Source organism: Penicillium odoratum (assembly GCF_028828045.1).
Source record: "Penicillium odoratum strain IBT 22623 chromosome Unknown utg000006l_segment0_segment0, whole genome shotgun sequence".
In the NCBI taxonomy this organism is placed as follows: domain Eukaryota; kingdom Fungi; phylum Ascomycota; class Eurotiomycetes; order Eurotiales; family Aspergillaceae; genus Penicillium; species Penicillium odoratum.
In genome coordinates, this window is record NW_026643148.1 from 3,859,257 (window position 1) to 3,876,684 (window position 17,428).

At 49.7% G+C, this 17,428-nt stretch overlaps 8 protein-coding genes across 8 annotated transcripts; 4 read left to right on the forward strand and 4 right to left on the reverse strand.

Annotated features, from left to right (window-relative positions):
- Nucleotides 1-89: 89 nt before the first annotated feature.
- Nucleotides 90-1,295, forward strand: N7520_009819 (mitochondrial 54S ribosomal protein mL44; the record flags this gene model as incomplete). The annotated part of the gene is made up of 1 exon (XM_057143753.1): nucleotides 90-1,295. The coding sequence occupies one exon, from the start codon at nucleotides 90-92 to the stop codon at nucleotides 1,293-1,295; it is 1,206 nt and encodes a 401-aa protein (XP_056993041.1).
- Nucleotides 1,296-1,720: 425 nt separating this feature from the next.
- N7520_009820 (basic secretory family protein) lies at nucleotides 1,721-2,662 on the reverse strand (the record flags this gene model as incomplete). The annotated part of the gene is made up of 1 exon (XM_057143754.1): nucleotides 1,721-2,662. One exon carries the CDS (start codon nucleotides 2,660-2,662, stop codon nucleotides 1,721-1,723), a length of 942 nt encoding a protein of 313 aa, XP_056993042.1.
- A 3,281-nt stretch (nucleotides 2,663-5,943) lies between these two features.
- On the reverse strand, nucleotides 5,944-8,382 carry N7520_009821 (DUF3405 domain-containing protein; the record flags this gene model as incomplete). Its single annotated transcript, XM_057143755.1, has 1 exon — nucleotides 5,944-8,382. One exon carries the CDS (start codon nucleotides 8,380-8,382, stop codon nucleotides 5,944-5,946), a length of 2,439 nt encoding a protein of 812 aa, XP_056993043.1.
- Nucleotides 8,383-9,251: 869 nt separating this feature from the next.
- arfA (putative ADP-ribosylation factor) lies at nucleotides 9,252-10,024 on the reverse strand (the record flags this gene model as incomplete). The annotated part of the gene is made up of 4 exons (XM_057143756.1): nucleotides 9,872-10,024; nucleotides 9,531-9,775; nucleotides 9,405-9,470; nucleotides 9,252-9,344 (listed from the first exon to the last, which is right to left on the reverse strand). Exons 1-4 carry the CDS (start codon nucleotides 10,017-10,019, stop codon nucleotides 9,252-9,254), a joined length of 552 nt encoding a protein of 183 aa, XP_056993044.1. The 5' UTR covers nucleotides 10,020-10,024.
- A 2,303-nt stretch (nucleotides 10,025-12,327) lies between these two features.
- Nucleotides 12,328-13,083, forward strand: N7520_009823 (GNAT family N-acetyltransferase; the record flags this gene model as incomplete). Its single annotated transcript, XM_057143757.1, has 1 exon — nucleotides 12,328-13,083. One exon carries the CDS (start codon nucleotides 12,328-12,330, stop codon nucleotides 13,081-13,083), a length of 756 nt encoding a protein of 251 aa, XP_056993045.1.
- Nucleotides 13,084-13,354: 271 nt separating this feature from the next.
- On the forward strand, nucleotides 13,355-14,213 carry N7520_009824 (60S ribosomal protein uL1; the record flags this gene model as incomplete). Its single annotated transcript, XM_057143758.1, has 4 exons — nucleotides 13,355-13,373; nucleotides 13,435-13,612; nucleotides 13,701-13,894; nucleotides 13,951-14,213. The coding sequence occupies 4 exons, from the start codon at nucleotides 13,355-13,357 to the stop codon at nucleotides 14,211-14,213; spliced, it is 654 nt and encodes a 217-aa protein (XP_056993046.1).
- Nucleotides 14,214-14,402: 189 nt separating this feature from the next.
- N7520_009825 (uncharacterized protein) lies at nucleotides 14,403-15,653 on the reverse strand (the record flags this gene model as incomplete). Its single annotated transcript, XM_057143759.1, has 1 exon — nucleotides 14,403-15,653. The coding sequence occupies one exon, from the start codon at nucleotides 15,651-15,653 to the stop codon at nucleotides 14,403-14,405; it is 1,251 nt and encodes a 416-aa protein (XP_056993047.1).
- A 242-nt stretch (nucleotides 15,654-15,895) lies between these two features.
- N7520_009826 (putative proline-rich, actin-associated protein Vrp1) lies at nucleotides 15,896-17,260 on the forward strand (the record flags this gene model as incomplete). Its single annotated transcript, XM_057143760.1, has 2 exons — nucleotides 15,896-16,012; nucleotides 16,103-17,260. 2 exons carry the CDS (start codon nucleotides 15,896-15,898, stop codon nucleotides 17,258-17,260), a joined length of 1,275 nt encoding a protein of 424 aa, XP_056993048.1.
- Between the last annotated feature and the right edge of the window lie 168 nt (nucleotides 17,261-17,428).

The window sequence follows — 17,428 nt, forward strand, 5'->3', positions numbered from 1 at the left end:
CCTCCGAGTTCTTATCCCCCAATTGACGAAGCGTGGCCAATTGTTTTTAATTTGATTTCGTGTTTCTTTTTCTATCCACATCCGCCCAGATGAAGCGGCTGCAGCTCCAACGATGGGGCAGTACAGTCCTTTCGCCGCGAACTCGTGCTGGTAACAGACTGCATCAACATCTCTACTCTGCCAGTTTACGGCACCAATCGACTGCCGCGCCTGTCGAAATCAGCGATCCTTCATTCGATGCGAGCCTAGAGGATGTCGAGGCTGAGGTGATGCGCCAAGTCAAGAATGCTCACAAGCGCAAGTCTCAGCTCCAATATCCCTCTCCCCCGGTAGAAGCCGCAACCCAATCCGCCAAACTTGCCGCCCTTCACGCTCGCCTTTACCTTCCTTCTCGACTACCCGTTCAGACACTCGCGCGGACCTTGGTGGACGCATCCGCGGATTCTAACGCCGACTTCAACAATGAATCGCTGGCTACCCTTGGTCACGATCTCCTCACCTACTACACCTCCGAACATCTCCTTTGCACATACCCCCGCCTGCCTTTGACCGTCATCTTCGCCGCTATGTACGCTTACGTTGGTCCCAAGACCCTGTCCGTGATTGCCAAAGAATGGGGTGTTGACCTCGCCGCGGCGCCTGGTGGAGAAGTCGACCCCGGTTATTTGCAATTCCGCAGGGTTGAGCCTGGAACCGATGTGAATGCCTCTAGTGATGTCAAGACACCACGGCCATATGCCAACGCCGCCAAGTGGAGGAAGACGGTCACCTCAAAGATCTTCTATGATGATGAATTTGGTGACCCGATCAAGGGACCGGCCTCTACGGGTGAGGGTGTTACGGCCGAGGCGGCCAGTGCCACCTTTGTGCGGGCTGTGATGGGTGCAGTTTACTTGCACGCCGGTCGCCCAGCCGCCAAGCGATTCTTCGAACAACACATTCTCTCCCGAAGCTTGAACATCTCAGAATTGTTCAACTTCTCTCAGCCAGCCCGTGACCTGGCTCGTCTGTGCGCGCGCGAGAACTTCGAGAAGCCCGTCGCCAAGATTACCAGTGAGACTGGTCGTCTCAGCAGACACCCCGTCTTTGTGGTTGGTATCTTCTCCGGCCAAGACCAGCTGGGTGAGGGCGCTGGCGCCAGTCTGCTCGAGGCTCGTGAGCGTGCAGCCCTCTCTGCGCTGAAGGGTTGGTACCTCTACAGCCCGTTGAATGTGCGGGTTCCCAGTTCTATGGAAGAGGATGGTGCCTCGCCCTGGAAGCCAGCTCACGTTGACTTGGGTGAGGTGATCACTTAAAGAGTTCCTGCAATATAGCATCCCAAATTTCGGGGCTCGGTACCATATTCCTCCATGTTTTTTTTATTGTTCTTTATTTCCCTGTCCTTTTCCGGTGTGGTGGTTTTGCATGGGAAGCAGGTTCGTGGGAAAAAAGAGTCTTCTCCTGTCTTTTGCATGACTGGATACTGTATAGTATGGGACATTTGATTCCTTCGATTCATCTGGTGTCTTTATTTATTTTGGAATTTCCTTGTGTCACTGTTTCATTGTCTTACTCTTCTGGCTACACTTCACTCCCCCAGCTAGAAATTGGTCGAACTACGAGACTGAGCCACTGGCTTCGGTCTCGGCACTGGTGTATAGAGGTGCTCACCAAATGTACTACATCAATAAAATCATATCATAAATGTGACCTTTCTTGAAAATATATATTCTAGCTTACCCTATGACTCGGGGTCAAGTATCTCCTCTTCCCAATTCCCACGAGCCTTCTCATCTCCAGAAGCACCATCCAGCCACCGGCCATACTCCTCCCATAGTTCCACAACCCCAAGACCAAAAAGACTTTCCCAAAAGCCAGGCACCCTTCTGTTCTCGTCCTTGCCCTCCCCCACATATCCAACTCTCAACAGCTGATCATTCAGCATTCCCACAGCTCCCTCCCCAGCCCAAACATCCTCAATCCACGCCAAGAAGTAAGCCGTTTCCTGATACCCAGCATCCCAGTTCTTCGCTCTCTCCGCCGCAGATTTCGGCTTCTTCCAATGCGGCGGCTCCAAACCTGCCTTGAGCCTTACAAAATCCGCAATTCCTTCAATCAAGCCACCTGGCGGACGAGGAATCTCACGTCCACCACTAACAGACTTAGGCGGAGCAGTATGCTGATAACAATGCACAAGCTCATGCGTCAGAACACCCAATAATTCATGAAGTGGATCAGCCTTGGCAGATGGGCCAGATGTACATTGTTGAATGTACTGCAACGAGAAATGAATCTCTTTGTGGTCGTCATCCAGCTCGGTACCCGTTGTGTAAGCCACACCACCGAAGTCGCGCAGAAAGAGAGTTACGGACCGGGTTGGAGGAATGGAAGGTTGAAAAGATAGACGTCTATTGATTTCTCCCTTTTGGAGTTCACCCTCGCGGCGCTTTGGCTCTGTGTAGAGATATTGAACGATATTGCGGAGTGCCGTATCAAAGGCTGAGGATATCTCTGGAATGAGGGCGAAGAACGCCGCAGATGCTGGGTGGCGGAGTTCTTGCGCGTGGAGACGTAGTTTGGGCTCTGGGATCTTGAGCTTGTGGTGGTTTTGATCTTGGCTTTTCGGACTGGAGCTCTGCGGCTCGTGGGTTGTCGGGGCCGCTGTGGGGTTGGGACTTGTCATAGTCACAGTCTGGATATTCCGAGTATTCGTTGGTAAACTGGTAATGATGCTGGGTGGACAAATGGTCTGATTATGGCCACTTGTACAAGTTGAAGCGCTAGTTAGAGAGTTGAAAGCGGAGATGGTGTGAGATTGAGCATCGAGGAATGTGGGGAGCCGGAGCTGACCCCGGAGGTATCGTGCCGCTCCACTATGTTGATGTTTATGCCAATTTGAGGTGAATCACCTAGAAAGATAAGCCCAAAAGTGAAATAGGTCCGGCAAGGATCGAACCTGCGATCTCCAATCAGTCATAAATGCTTATGTCCTCGGAGTACATCTGATATGGCTGTCCAACAGCCAAACCAGAGCTTCAGCTCAACAAAGCTCATATATCCACCTAACTCAACTCAACGCCTTACCCACAATAAGCTAAGAAAAGGATTGTCCTGTATCAAGCAATCATATAAGAAAATAGTCAATTATTGATGAATGATAAAAAAAAAAAATTGTTTCAAGGGCTTTCTTGAAGGGGTTTCCCAAAGATAAGAGAAATCCATCCAGCAGTAGACGATCAAGGAAGCAAATACATGCGTCCTCTGGCATGACGCAGGTAGCTGAATGACAAGCGCGAATTGTCACTACAGGCGTGAGAGGCCCGACCAGTCGGCCACCGGGGGATTTATGATATTATCTGCCAAACTGCATAATATAAGGGAGAAATGGTAAGAAATGCAAATTACCTACACTGTCCACCATCTACCATCTACCATTCACCACCCATCTATTTTATCTATTCCATCAGCCCCAATCGCAGTTTAAGCACCAAAAAGTCGGATCCTTTCCAAATCGCAGCAGAATGTTACAAGTACTAGTACTCTCTTGGCCTTACCAAACTCTGCCCCCCCTACAGAAAGTCCATACCTGGGCACCTAGGCCTGTATACTACACTGGTTGGACTACCCGCTGAGCTCTTATTGTTAATATCCAACTTTTTCCACCTAGTGTTTTATTTTGCTTTTGCCTATGCAATCTTCGACTCCTTTGGCTCAATGTGATAGAATGTAAGAGAACCAGCTACGACCAAACAAATTCGTGGTTTCTTTACCTACGATCCATTTAATTGACTATAACTTCATTTCAAAAGTAAAAGTATTTCTAGTTATGCAAAGTTGTGATTGCCAAATTTGTGCTTATGCTGCTTGGTTATTGGGCCTCCTTCCATGTCACTTCTACTTACCTCCTGGTTAGCGCTTTTTAGAATCTAACACTTTTCATCATATTGATTTTTACGCGCTCTTTTAGTTGGGTCCACTAGCATCGATTTTGAGGGTCTAATTACTTATGAGAGACCAGACTGATGGTAGGAAACAGGTAAATATATGTATGGCTTTCTTAGAAAGGGTAAAACTAGATCTAGAAAGGGTCCGCAGATTGACTCGAATCTAGATCATAAAATGAATGAACATACTATAGCCTCCGAAGTTTAACTTTGATTCCAAATAACTCAAGGCCTGGTACCTTTGTAGATCGATTTCCAATGCTACTCAGCGCTTAAACCTCGGGAGTTGAGGTATAGACTTTGCCACTCGAGTTACAGAGCCTATCACAACTCGAATAAAATTTCAATCGACTGGCAGCAGGAAAACAAGCGGGCTCAAAGTCCTCAACCCTCATAGTTAAATTAAATCAATATCCTATTTCCGGTTTTATCCGTTAAAACCCCTCCAGGGATATATCGAGGCTTGAAGATCATCGGCTCCGATTGAGTGGAGCACCATCACCAACCACGGTTCGGACAATAAGCATTGAATCATCGATATGCGGCAAATCAATCGAAGAGAAAAAAAAATGACCTTCCAATCAACGCTTCATATGTTCTCTGGTCCGGGCCAATAGTACCAGCTGGAGAAAGGAACCAGTATCGGTCTAGTCCGTAGATCAGGGTCCACGGCCCGGACCAGTCGGCCCAGAACAGTCCTTGAGCCCCAGAATCTGGTTCGACTTCGGCCGAAACTATCTGTCTCAAGCCCTAGATCCTTGATATAATATATAAGTACCCAGATACTGACTCGAAGATCAAATGAGCATTGGACCAAATTAATCTACAAAAAATATTGAACTTGACATCCTACCTCGAATGACCATCCTCGATCACATTCTCATACGGACTGGAGTGATCAATCAACATAATGTCAAACCCAACGATCAAACACACACACTCCTCCACACATGCATGCATCAATCCAATCTCCGAATACAGAGTCTACCAAACCCTTTCCATCTACTTCACAATCCTCTTAAATCGCCAACTCCAACGCCGCTGGAATCTCGAACACAAATGCATGCGAGATAAACCCGTTTCCCAGCGCTTCAGACCGGTCTTCTTCCTAGAACCGATCCCAACGCTCACAAAACCCCATCAACCATCCGCGAAAACCCTGGGCGCACTAAGGAAAAAAGTACATCTTCTCCGCGCCCGTGTGGAGAAGGGCAAGGAACTGGCTTTGCAAATTGAGCGAAGGATGCTGGACCCGGGGGTTCGGTTTCCGACACATTTCTGTCATACTTGTGTTGTTGGAGCTGAGGAGGGGACGGAGATATTGCTTACGAAGTGTGGGCATCGGGTTTGCAGGACTTGTCTTTCTTTTGGGCTTGGGGGTGGGGTTTATGAGTGTGGTATTTGTTTTGAGCCGACTTCTTTTGTGGGGAGGGCTGGATTGGAGGAGAGATTTAGAGCTGGGGAGAAGGAGGGTTGGGTGAAGAGGTTTTCTTTTGAAGTTTGTAAGGGTTTGTTTTAGCGGACATGACATACTACGCCTACACACTTAATACATAATGAAGTGCTTATGATCGTGATTTTCTTCGTAATTCCTGGGAACTGGAGCTAAAGCTATACAAGACAGTATATACGACAAATCTTCGGCTTGCTGGTCACCATCTACATATAGGATGGTATTACTAGTGAACCGAAAACTTGAAAAGAGAAAAAGCAAAACAGGACATCAGTGTATCATGAGCCAAGGCCTGTCCAACCAGGCCACAAGAAAACGCCCTTTACCAAGCAATACCAACAGAAGTGAAAACAGTATATCGCTGGGGATCAAGACATTATACAGGTAAAATAACTATGCAACCATGCCAGCTGATCATCAGCTCCAATGCATTGTGCAGATCGTAGATGTGAAAGACAAAAAAGCAAGACCAAGACAAACGTCTAGTGGTGGGTATATGTAAGAAACAAAGAAAACCATCGACAGCAAGAGCCGGGGTTAGGAGAACAGCCGACTGGGTCGGTCTTTTCACCGATCTTCTGCGTGTTCTCCATCGTCAATCACCATCTGTACATCCTTAACAGGATGTAGAAGCATGGGAGGTAGACACATGCGGCCTTCACCAGCCAACTCCTGTTGTTCGCCGCCGTCATTGTCAACGCGCATGCCTAGCCAGCGGCGCCAGATATTCGGGGAAAAACCGGCGGAGTAGAACCAAGTTGTGCCCTTGAAGTTGTGTTCCCTATCTCCGAAGACGGAGGTGCGGGCACCACCTGAGGCGCCGTTACGGCCGGCGTTGAAGACAGTTTCAAGGTACTTGGTCGGCCAGCGACGGTCGATGTAGACAGCGTGTGGGACATATACAGCCTTGAAGCCGTGGTGGAGCGCGGTGGTAGCGGGCCACATCTCGGAGAACATGCTGTGGTGGCGGAGGCTGGTCTCCTTGTGCATGGTCATGAGAAGCTTGCGCGACAGACGCGAGGCAGTGATAATAGCAGTCCGGCGTGGAGGCATGCCGTTTTCCTTGGTATAACCGGTCACGTCGTCACGGAGAAGCCAGGTCGTGCCCTCGGGGTCGTATAGTGGGTTGAAAACAACCAGATCCGCATCCTCACCGACACCCCATTGATATTGATCTTTTTCCATGGTTGTCGGCGGGATACCTTCACCTTCCACCTCGAATATATCGGGCTCATCGGGCCGCTCAGGACCCCAGATAAACTTGTCACCCTGCTGGTGTAATCCGTTTATATCCCGATCTTTTTCAGTTCCATCGGGTTTGACCACACTCCACATGTTGTTCGGGCTGTTTGTACCGCTCTCGGTCTTTACGCGAACCATTTGGCGGAAGTCTTCCCAAGAGCCGTGGACTGATGGAACGTAAAACCTTGAGTTGCGCTCCCAGAGACCCTTTCGAGGCTGCGCTCTCGCCCAGTCACCCACCTTGTCGAAAAGATGGTACCAGTGACCAGTGTAACGCGCATCCATCTCCCAATTCCAGAAGAAATCGTATTCCGGGTGCTGGTAAGCGAAGTATTGCATGGGCATGTAAGTACTGCGGTAAACGCCGTGGACGGGCAAACCCCGAGTGAAGGTCTCTTCCAGGCCAGGGTACATCAGGGACATCTGCGCCTCAGACCAGAGTGTTCCCATCCCGCGGAATTCCTCTGGCAGCGCGTCGTGAAGCACGCGCTGGTAGGTGTCATCATCCGACCAGATCTGGAGGTCGTTGTTCTTGACATGAACCAGGAAATGAATAGTGTATTCACCTCCAGACATCAACGAGAGCTCCGAGATCACAGAACGCATGTACATAATGTCCTCTTGGGTATAGTGGAAGTCGTTCCAAGTCCGGATAACCACAGCGGTTCTTGGTAAGCGATCCGAACCGATCTTGGGCTTCGAATTATGGGTATCCTCTGGCTCCTGTACGGTCACATCGTGAATTCCCACCGGCATAGAAACAAATCGGTTCAAGCGCGGTTCAGGCAGCTCGTTGAAGCGATGGCGGTTTGCTATGTGGCACTGCTCTTGCGCTTCAGCCCAATCCACATGTCGGTAGTCCACCGGAGGGACTTCTTCCCAAACGCGCTCCGAACCGTCGCGATGACCCTCCAGACCGGCGCCAATGCCTCCCTTCTTAGCGCCATATCCAAGTCCATACGGACCCAAACGTCCGAATCGGTCAAAGCACATGTCGTCGCGGATACCAAGGATATCATTCGAGCCCATCACCGGGTCTGGGAAACCCTTGGGAACACCAGGATAACTCTGAACAGCCGGAATTCGAACCGTGTGATCCTTATCCAGGAAGCACTCGCGCTTCTCGCCATATTTCTTGATGTATTCCGACGACGCGTAATCCGGGTACGGGTTGAATACTGAGCTTTCCATGGAAGGTTTCAAGTCCCGCTTGTTTACTTGTTTGTTGGTGTCTTCGGTGCGGCCCTCTGCCTCGGGCTCCGGCATCCCCTCAATGCCACTTCCAGGGTATTCAGGCGAATTATCATGTCGAGGGACGAGGTTTGTGATTCCGCCATTGTAGCGATTGAGGAAAGGGAACGCTTCCCAAGTGGGCGGTTTCGGTGATACGACCTTAGGTAACTCGACCGCAACTTTTGACACGGAGGACCGAATAGTGAATCGGAAGAGGGTGAAGATAAAGACGATAAGCGATATGAATAACGCTAAGCAGAGCCATCGCATAATCCGCTGGGGAACACGGAAGCCCACACTGGAGTGACCACGTCGGAGACTCCCGCCACTTGCGGGCGGATAAGAAACCGAGGAGTGACCAGGGCCGTCAATTTCAGTTTCGGACTCGGAATCGGAGTCTTCATCACTGCGGTGGTAGTGGTGTTGGGAACGGGCATTAAGATGTTGTTTTTCGATATCGGTGTCGTGTGTCCTCGAGTAAGGCGACGGTTTGTTGTAGGCCGCGGAGGATCTCCTCGCCTGCATGGTCATAGTGACGGGTAAAGCATTAACCTAACAAAAGGCAACGAGACAGGACCAAGTCTATCTAGACGGTATATCCCCAGAGAAGGGGAAGGGATTGATATGTGCACGTTGAAAAGGGGGGGCTTGGTCTGGGCAGCGCGATGACGATGTTGGTTGGTGTTTGGGGGGTTCGATCGTCGGCCAGGCAATCGGGGCGCGGCTTGGCCACAGCTGAAGACTTAATATATCCCCAGACCCTGAAACTGGGGAAATCAACCGACGTAAAAGGAGTAAAAGGGTAAAAGGGTAGAAATTAAGGATTTTATGTTTGGGTAAGATGTCCTCAGGAAACAAGAACAAAAGTGTTCAACCTTGAAACGGAAGATCAACTTTCAAACGACTTATTAAGTCTCGGCGTTGCCAAGAGCTCGGGCTTGGGATAGGAAATGAATTATTACGCAGATTATACGCCGGTTACGCTACAATGCTCCTTTGTACTGCATATGCCAATTCAATTCCATTATATATCATATCTCATTCTTGGTTCCTATATCACTTTTCTTACTGATACTCCAATTCAATGTTCCATGGGAAGAATTCCTGGGAATGTTTACATATAGAAAAAGACGTAAAAGGAACAGCAATTTTGACGTGGCGCCAGGAATAAAAAAAAAGAACAAATGAGGCTAATAGCATAGCGAAGAGAAATAGAGTGGAGGGAACACACAACCCGGTTGAATCATCCTCTCCAAATTGGAAGGTTCATTCATTGTTCCCATGGCCTCGCGAAAGAACTCCATAGTCATCATCCATCATTTGCAGATTTCCCGTGGTATTTCTCTTGCCCTGCTACATACACACACACACACACACCTTCCCCTTGGTATTATACCCGCTTAATCGCGGTTCGTTTTCCGGAGAGTGTCGGCGAGCCACTCCAGACCTTCGTACAGACCGTCACCGGTGGTGGCGCAGGTGGATTGGATGAACTGGAGAGGTCAACAATCAGCAAACAAGTCACAAGTTACAATGGCGAATTTGGAACATACCCAAGCACGGCGGGTGAGGCTCTGGAGACCAAGCTGCTGGGTGATCTCGGCGGGGCTCATGGCGTTCTGCAATCGCAAATCAGTCAATCAAGTTCGGATACATCACGGCGTTCAAGATATCCCTACAGGCAAATCTTGCTTGTTGGCGAAAACCAGGAGCAGAGCATCCCGGAGCTCGTCCTCGTTCAACATGCGCTGCAACTCCTCACGGGCCTCGACAATACGGTCGCGATCGTTGCTATCCACCACGAAGATAATACCCTGGGTGTTCTGGAAGTAGTGGCGCCACAGAGGACGAATCTTGTCCTGACCACCGACATCCCACACAGTGAACTGGATGTTCTTGTATTCGACAGTCTCGACGTTGAAGCCTGAAGCCTAAAGTTAGCACCTCTTCGTGTTTTCGTATTGTCGGGCAGATCGATCTCCTTGCGACGAGTAGGGTGGATGGACCGGGGCGAACTGACCGATGGTGGGGATGGTAGTGACGATTTCACCGAGCTTCAACTTGTACAGGATGGTGGTCTTTCCGGCGGCGTCAAGACCGACCATCAGGATACGCATCTCCTTGCGTCCCCATAGTCTGTCGAAAAGCCGGGAGAAAGTAAGACCCATATTGACGAAACCTCGAAACCTTGGTGGAATTAGTTGATGTTGTCGGAGGGAGAGTTGTGAGGAGGGGGGGGGAAGATGGGTGCGGATAGGGAAACGTGTTGTGGACGGATTAGGAATCTCAGGGGTGTGGGTTTGGCGAAAGCAATGCGGAAGGGATGATCGACAAGGCAGTGCTTACCGGTAGAAAGGTTATGGATGGGGTTTAGAGTGGATTAAAGGAGAAAGGAGAAAGAAGATAAAGTCCGGGAGGAAGAAGAGAGGAAGAGAGGAGTGTTAGTGTTTTTTTGTTTGGCATTACAAAAATACGCTGAGTGGACGGCGGTGGGCGTAGTCTCCGTCACCCATTCAAGGGTAAGATATGAATGAAAAGATTCTAATGATAGATTCTAATGGTAAATAAATGAGTTTACATTAACCATCAATTGTTACCTAGAAATCTAAAAGCCTCAGTGGCTTGATCTTCTAACATAAAAAGAGGACACCGTGTTTGCCCGTACTTAAAGGTATCCGAATTACCGGTCGGAGGCAAAAGGGGACGCTCGCCCCCAGAACAACCAAGGAGAGATTGACCCTCTTCCATTCTCGACCCAGATCCAGACAACCCCATTTCTCCCCCCCTGATAGGCTCGTTATTGACTTATCGGGCCCCAGTCTCGTGCCTTGCACCGGATTATACTTGGAAAACGCCATCAACTGGGGCAACACATGGGACCCGAGTCCACCGCCGCGTCATGACATCGCGGCTCGTGTGCTCTATACTCCATGCAACATTTAAGTCCTTCCATGCCTCTTTTTTGACAGCCCGGAATCCCCCACTTCCAATTGATCTTGGATTTCGCTTACCGCACACTGGCACGGCAATGGGACTGAGCAAAACCACTACAAACCTGCCAAGGTCTCCACTAGGTCTCCGCTCTTAACCAGGTAGAGATGTTCAATGAATCTAATCTCGTCTCGTGGAGTCCAACGTCCATAAAAATGATGGGCCCGTGCAGTGAAGACCTGAAGACCATCAGGTTGTAAATATGGGCCCATTTATGACCTTTGCTTGGTTCAGTGTCGTGCATTCATCTATTTACTCGAAGATGGCGGTATGATTTTCGTAGTGACTTGAAGATAGAAAATTCACGAAACGCTTGGGCCCACGCGGCTAATAATTGCCAAATAGAACATCTAGTTCACGGCGCTATATAATGATTTTCCTCAATGAATATTCGGATTATATATGAGAATTCCAGGACTCAGAGGGTACCAAAGGCTACTTGGGGGGCCATTTAGTCAATGGCTCCACCGATGGCCTTTAAACTAGCCCTGTAGGGGCTATGGGCCAGAGCTCACAACTGCCTAGCTATAGGTTAGTTGGAGCCGCTTGTCATACTAAAAAAATCAAGATTTAACCAGTCGACTTGCCTAACGATGACAGGGGTACAAATATGTCGTTTCAAGGTATACCATACCGTTTTAGTGTACTTTCTAGAAAGTCTGTATACTAGATGACTCGGAATCTTCCAGAGTGTCCTTTCCAAAGAGGATTGTATTTATCGAGTCATTCCTATGTGGTCAATTCTAGACTATCTTGTCTGCCTAGGTTGTCAATGCCACCTATCTCCTTTGACCACGTATGCGCTCAAGCTGGCCACATGTGCCCATGGCTGGATCTTACCATTATCCGTGGCCTGATAATTTACTTATACTTTTGATGTCTCGTGTTAAATGTTATGGTTGCGCCTGCCATACTTGACAGCGACCAATAGAACAACGGCAGGCGCGCTTAACCATATCAGGAAAAGCGCACATACAGTACACTGGTTCTCCACGCCGGAGGATTGCGGCGAATAGAGCAGAGCTAAAGTGCGGCATCCTACCGGGGCTGGTGTGTTCTGTCCTGTGCTCTTTGAAATAATCGGGCATACGGGAACGAGCTCTACCTTGCGTTGTTCTTCTCTGCTTCCTTCCAAATTGGACTGCATGTATATAGTCTTCCTGATAACACAGAATTAGACGAAATTTCCGACAAAATTGGTTGACATACAGCTTTTCCCTCTTATTCCTCTTCCCATTTTCCAGAAATATTGTTTTCGTTGCTTCTCAACAAACTAGGCTCGAACTGATAGGCTGATAACAACTTGGGGCTTTAGCGTCGTGAGTCACATTCGGAGTCTGGGCAGCCTACACATAAATACTTCGTTGGAACTCTTCTGTCATTTATATGAAGTCCATAAATGAACCAAGCACTTGAGAGGGAATACGATTTATATCTCGATTTTCACGTTGAATCCAACTATTGAAATCTACATTCTGCTTCGCCATGACCGTCCCACCCCCAGCGGGAGAGGTCCTCCTCATCCCCAAAACCTTTTCCTCTCCCCGGAACTTGGACGAGGTAGCAGATAGATATAAAAATCTACGACTGCATGGTCTCCTGGTCGATCCGAAATCATTCAGCTCAACCTATGAGACCGAATCCCAATTTTCTCCCGCAACATGGCGAGCCCGCCTTCAGAACCCGGCGGGCAATACATTCGTCTCTGTCATCAACCCTGAAACGAAATGTGGTGTCGGGAGTGATACTGTGTCATCTCCGCCCGAGGATTCGGATACATTGCAACGGCTACTGGGGAAAGATTGGGTCGGTATTGTCACACTGCTCGGCCCAGTCCTGTTATCTAAACCAAATGCCGAAAAAGAGACAATACCCGCCAAGCCATGGGACGTCTTTTTGAAAGATGGAGTCTATAATATCCCTCATTCTAGTCCGAGTGGAGATATCACTGACTCGAATGTTGTTTATCTGGTTGTTGCCATGTTTGTCTTGCCTGAGGCTAGACGAAGGGGACATGCTTATCGATTGCTTGAAACTTTAATCCAGACTGTTCGGGACGATGCTCATGCTCGTGGAGTTTCCCAGGCAAGCATAACAATTCAGGTTGAACCTGAAAATGACACTGCGCAGCGGTTGTATGAAAAGTTAGGTTTTGAGGTGTGGGATAAGGCGGTTCCAATCCAAAACAAGAGGGGAGAGACATCACAAGCTATTTCATTAGTGATGGAGATTGATATTTAGTTTAATTTTATTTCCTATTCATCTTCCATACAATCCGTACTGTACGCTTAGTCCAATTTCTATTGGTCAGATGTTTTAGTTGTACATTGGTCATGTGATTTTACGGTCTTGATGAGTCATCGATCTCGTTTGAGGGCAAGGCTAGTCCTCATTTAGACTAGCGCCTTCTCGTGCCCACAAGCGGAGAAATTTGCGGTAACCTTTTTCTTCTCTCTCAAGACACTTGCGCTGAGCCACACCTTAAGTATTCTTTTGGAAGACTGTCGCCATCATGTCCAAGATCACAGTCGGTATGTTTTGATACAATACTCATCTCTACATTGAAACCGAACATTTCTAATGCCCCCTCAGCCGGAGTGCGCGAGAATGTCCAGCAGCTGCTCGACTACTCGCTCAACGAGAAGAAGCGTAACTTCCTCGAGACCGTTGAGCTTCAGATCGGCCTGAAGAACTACGACCCCCAGCGTGACAAGCGTTTCTCTGGTACCATCAAGCTGCCCATCGTTCCCCGTCCCAACATGGCCATCTGGTACGTTTGCCCACCCGCACGCAAACCCCGCCGCGAAGAACGGTGATGGAAGTAAAACTCTGAACACATGGCTGACGGACAACTACAGTATCATTGGTGACCAGCACGATCTTGACCGTGCTAAGCACCACGGTATCGATGCTATGTCCACCGACGACTTGAAGAAGCTCAACAAGAACAAGAAGCTCATCAAGAAGCTTGCTCGCAAGTACGATGCCTTCCTTGCTTCCGAGGCTCTGATCAAGCAGATTCCCCGTCTTCTCGGTCCCGGTCTGTCCAAGGGTATGTTTCAACCACCACACACTTGCATAACTTGCAGTTTCTAACTTTTTCTATAGCCGGCAAGTTCCCCACTCCCATCTCCCACAACGAGGACATGGCCAACAAGGTCAACGACGTCAAGTCCACCATTAAGTTCCAGCTTAAGAAGGTTCTGTGTCTCGGTGTTGCCGTCGGTAACGTCGGCATGGGTACTGAGGAGCTCGTTGGTAACCTGATGCTGTCCATCAACTACCTCGTCTCCCTGCTCAAGAAGGGCTGGCAGAACGTTGGCAGCCTTGTCATCAAGGCTTCCATGTCTCCCCCCAAGCGCATCTACTAGATTCTTCATCACTTTATTGTGCTGAGGTAATCTAGAGATGTCCGAGAAGTGAGGGTGTCATAGTTTAGTGACCCTAAAAATAAAATGAAGCTCACGACTTGGTCTCAACATATTTAATCTTGTACAAAGTAGACGTAAACGTTAATGTTATACATTGCCTTGATGACATTTGATAGTACATATTTGGCTCTATTCCATGCCTGCCATCAACTCTGTTTTATCCAAAACCATACCGCGCATACCAATAAACTCGCGGAGACTCTCCCACTCTTCACCGACCTCCTCACCACGCATATAAGGATCCTTGAAACCCCAAGCAACGGCAACCTTATCCATCGCCGCCCGCTCCTCTTCTCGCAACCATCGCTGCCGCAAAGGAATACCAGATAACCAAACCACCCGCTCCATCTGATCATTGGCTGTAGTGATAGCCATAATTCCAAGAGACGAAGTACCACCAACGTAGGCCAAGGAAGCAGCGAAAGCAATTCCAGTCGCTGTGCTAGGATCCATAGTATTCTGGAAAGTCGCCGCCCACGAGGCGAGCGCATAGCATGCCGCAGGAGCAGCAGCTAATCCGACCAAGGGTACACTAGCCTTCTTGAAGATCTTCGCGCGAGGGAAAGCAGGTGCACAGAAAGTATTGTCGATAATCGCCAGGACCAGCGAGAGGTTCTTCTGCGCGATAGCCACGTCAAGAGCCATATTCGCAAGTTCAGCGGGGACAGCACTGTTAATGCTCTTGGGTTTCGCCTTGAGGAATTTAATCGGCGAGCTTCCTTCCTCTGGAACGGGCTTGTTGGCGTACATGTGGAAGATCTCGGGGAGGTGTTCTGCTCGCTCCAAGAGAGTTTGGGTCTTGGTGTAGCTTTCTAGGGCTTCCGGGGTGATGAACACTTTTTCGTCTTTCAGGATGTCGGTTGTGATACGGCAGATAGTGTCTGCAAGTCGGGGATCCAGATTGGTTGACGACTTTGCTTGCGGTGCGGGCTTGGTGCTTTTCTCCTCCATTTCCAGTAACGATGAGGTCGCGTTTCCTTCGTCATTTGCGGAACCTTCGGGATGATCGTGCTCTCGCGATACTAGGGACTCGGCGATCTTTTGGCATTTCTGGAGGAGTTTCACCACGGATTCGTTGGAAGGGACTTGGTCGGACTGGTGCAAAGCCGACGCATCCCTTTCGATTTGTTGGATTTCTAAACCAAAATTGGTGGAGTCGGATGCAAATGTACGCAAGTTGAGAAGCGGGTAGGGTAATGGGGATCGAGTGTTTGTTCTTAACAATTGTAGCGCAGGGTTATTGTTCGAGGATCGGGCTTGGATCGTGGGTGACCGAGCGAAGGGAAGGCGTTGCGGTGTCGCAGTTGAGAATTGACAATAATGACAAATGGCTCCTTGAGACCTTGAGCCCCTTTGGGCCCTCAAGGCTACTCTGTTCATGGTGGATTGGGTGTTGGGCTAAGAAAATGGTGGTTGAGATGGTGGTTTTTCTGATAGGAGAGAGGCTCAAGGCGGAGACTTTTCGCCTGTTCCCTTCCCCGTATCTGACGTCTTTACTTCTGCCTTACACACCTCCTTCTGGTCAAGGAGCGCAACATCCTTCCCCCTCCTAATGCGCCATTAAGCATCCCATGCAGCATCATATTCAACACTCTTATTAGATATAACGCTCTTTTCTCGACATGCCTCCTCCCCCTCCTCCCCCTCCGCCGCCGCCTCCCGGAGGATTCGGTGGCCCTCCCCCACCACCTCCGGCAGCTTTACCGTCCAGACCATCGAAAAGCGAAGTAAAAGGCAGAGTATGTACATTGGGACTGATATGATTTTGATCATCATAAATTGGCTGTATCAGCTGGTCCGGGGAGAAGCAGCTGACTAACTTTGAACAGGGCGCTCTACTGTCTGATATTCACAAAGGTGCTAAATTGAAGAAAGCCACTACCAATGATCGATCAGCGCCTATTATTGGAAATACTGGAGGCAGTTCAGCTGCACCGCCTATGGGATCTGCACCGCCAGTTCCAGGCATAAGACCACCTCCCGTAGGACTTGCACCGCCTGTCCCGTCTGGGCCTGCCGCCAATAGATTACGAAGCAACAGTGAAGGAGTATCTGGCTTGGGCTCCGGTGGAGCTTCTGACTCTCCAGCACCGCATTTAGGTGGTCTATTTGCGGGTGGCATGCCAAAATTGCGCAGTCGTGGCGGTGTCAATACAGGTGCCAACCGACAAGACTCTCCATATTTATCTGACTCCGAGGCTTCCCGTCCGGCGCCTGCTGCACCACCACCTCCTCCACCCCCAGGAGCCCCTCGTTTACCTGGGATACGGCCGCCGCCGCCTCCTCCATCTTCAGATTCACCGCTTGCGCCACCTGTGAACCCATTAGTGGCAAGTCTGAAGAAGGCTCCCCCGAAACCTGGTTCACGGCCATCCTCTACTCTCTCTTCACCAAGTACCCGCTCCGCTCCTGAGAGCCCTCCTCCTCGTGCTCCCCCGCCACCTCCTGCGGTTGCCCGGGCACCCCCACCCCCGGTGTCTCGAAAGCCATCTGCACCTCCACCGCCTCCTCCGTCTGCGCCTCCTCCAACCTCATTACGGGCTCCACCTCCCCCTCCCGCAGCTCCTGGGCGCTCATTTGCTCCCCCACCGCCACCTGGAGCTCCTCCATCAATCGCAACCCAGGCTGCCCGCAGTGCTCTTGGACACCCACCGGCTGCAGCCCCGGCAGCTCCTCCTCCACCTCCGCCAGTTTCTCCTCCAAGCGCTCCTCCCCCGCCCCCGAGTGAGCCATCGCCATCGCCATTCCGCCCATCGCCTATTCCATCCCCTTCACCAATGAACCCTAGTGCCTATACTCTCAGTAATGGCGGCTCACCCGCTGCACCCGCCCACAGCCAACCTACAAATGGCCATCTACACATAGTGGACCCCCGCTTCAAGTTCCCAGGCGATGCAATGCTTCCGGCACCTCGGAGGTTTGCCAGAACTCTCCCGGTCAAGTATCGTGCCGGGAAAATCAGCAGTGTGCCGTATCATCTTAAGTGAATGACGGATTGATCTGAGTGCATGGGACATTGCAGGCGATTGATATCGTGCACAATTAGTAAATTGCGATACATCATATAAAACTTCAAGTTCGATTAGTACCTTTCCAAAATTGAAGGTTCCAACCTGAATACAAATATTTATCTCTATTCTGTAATAATATGAAAG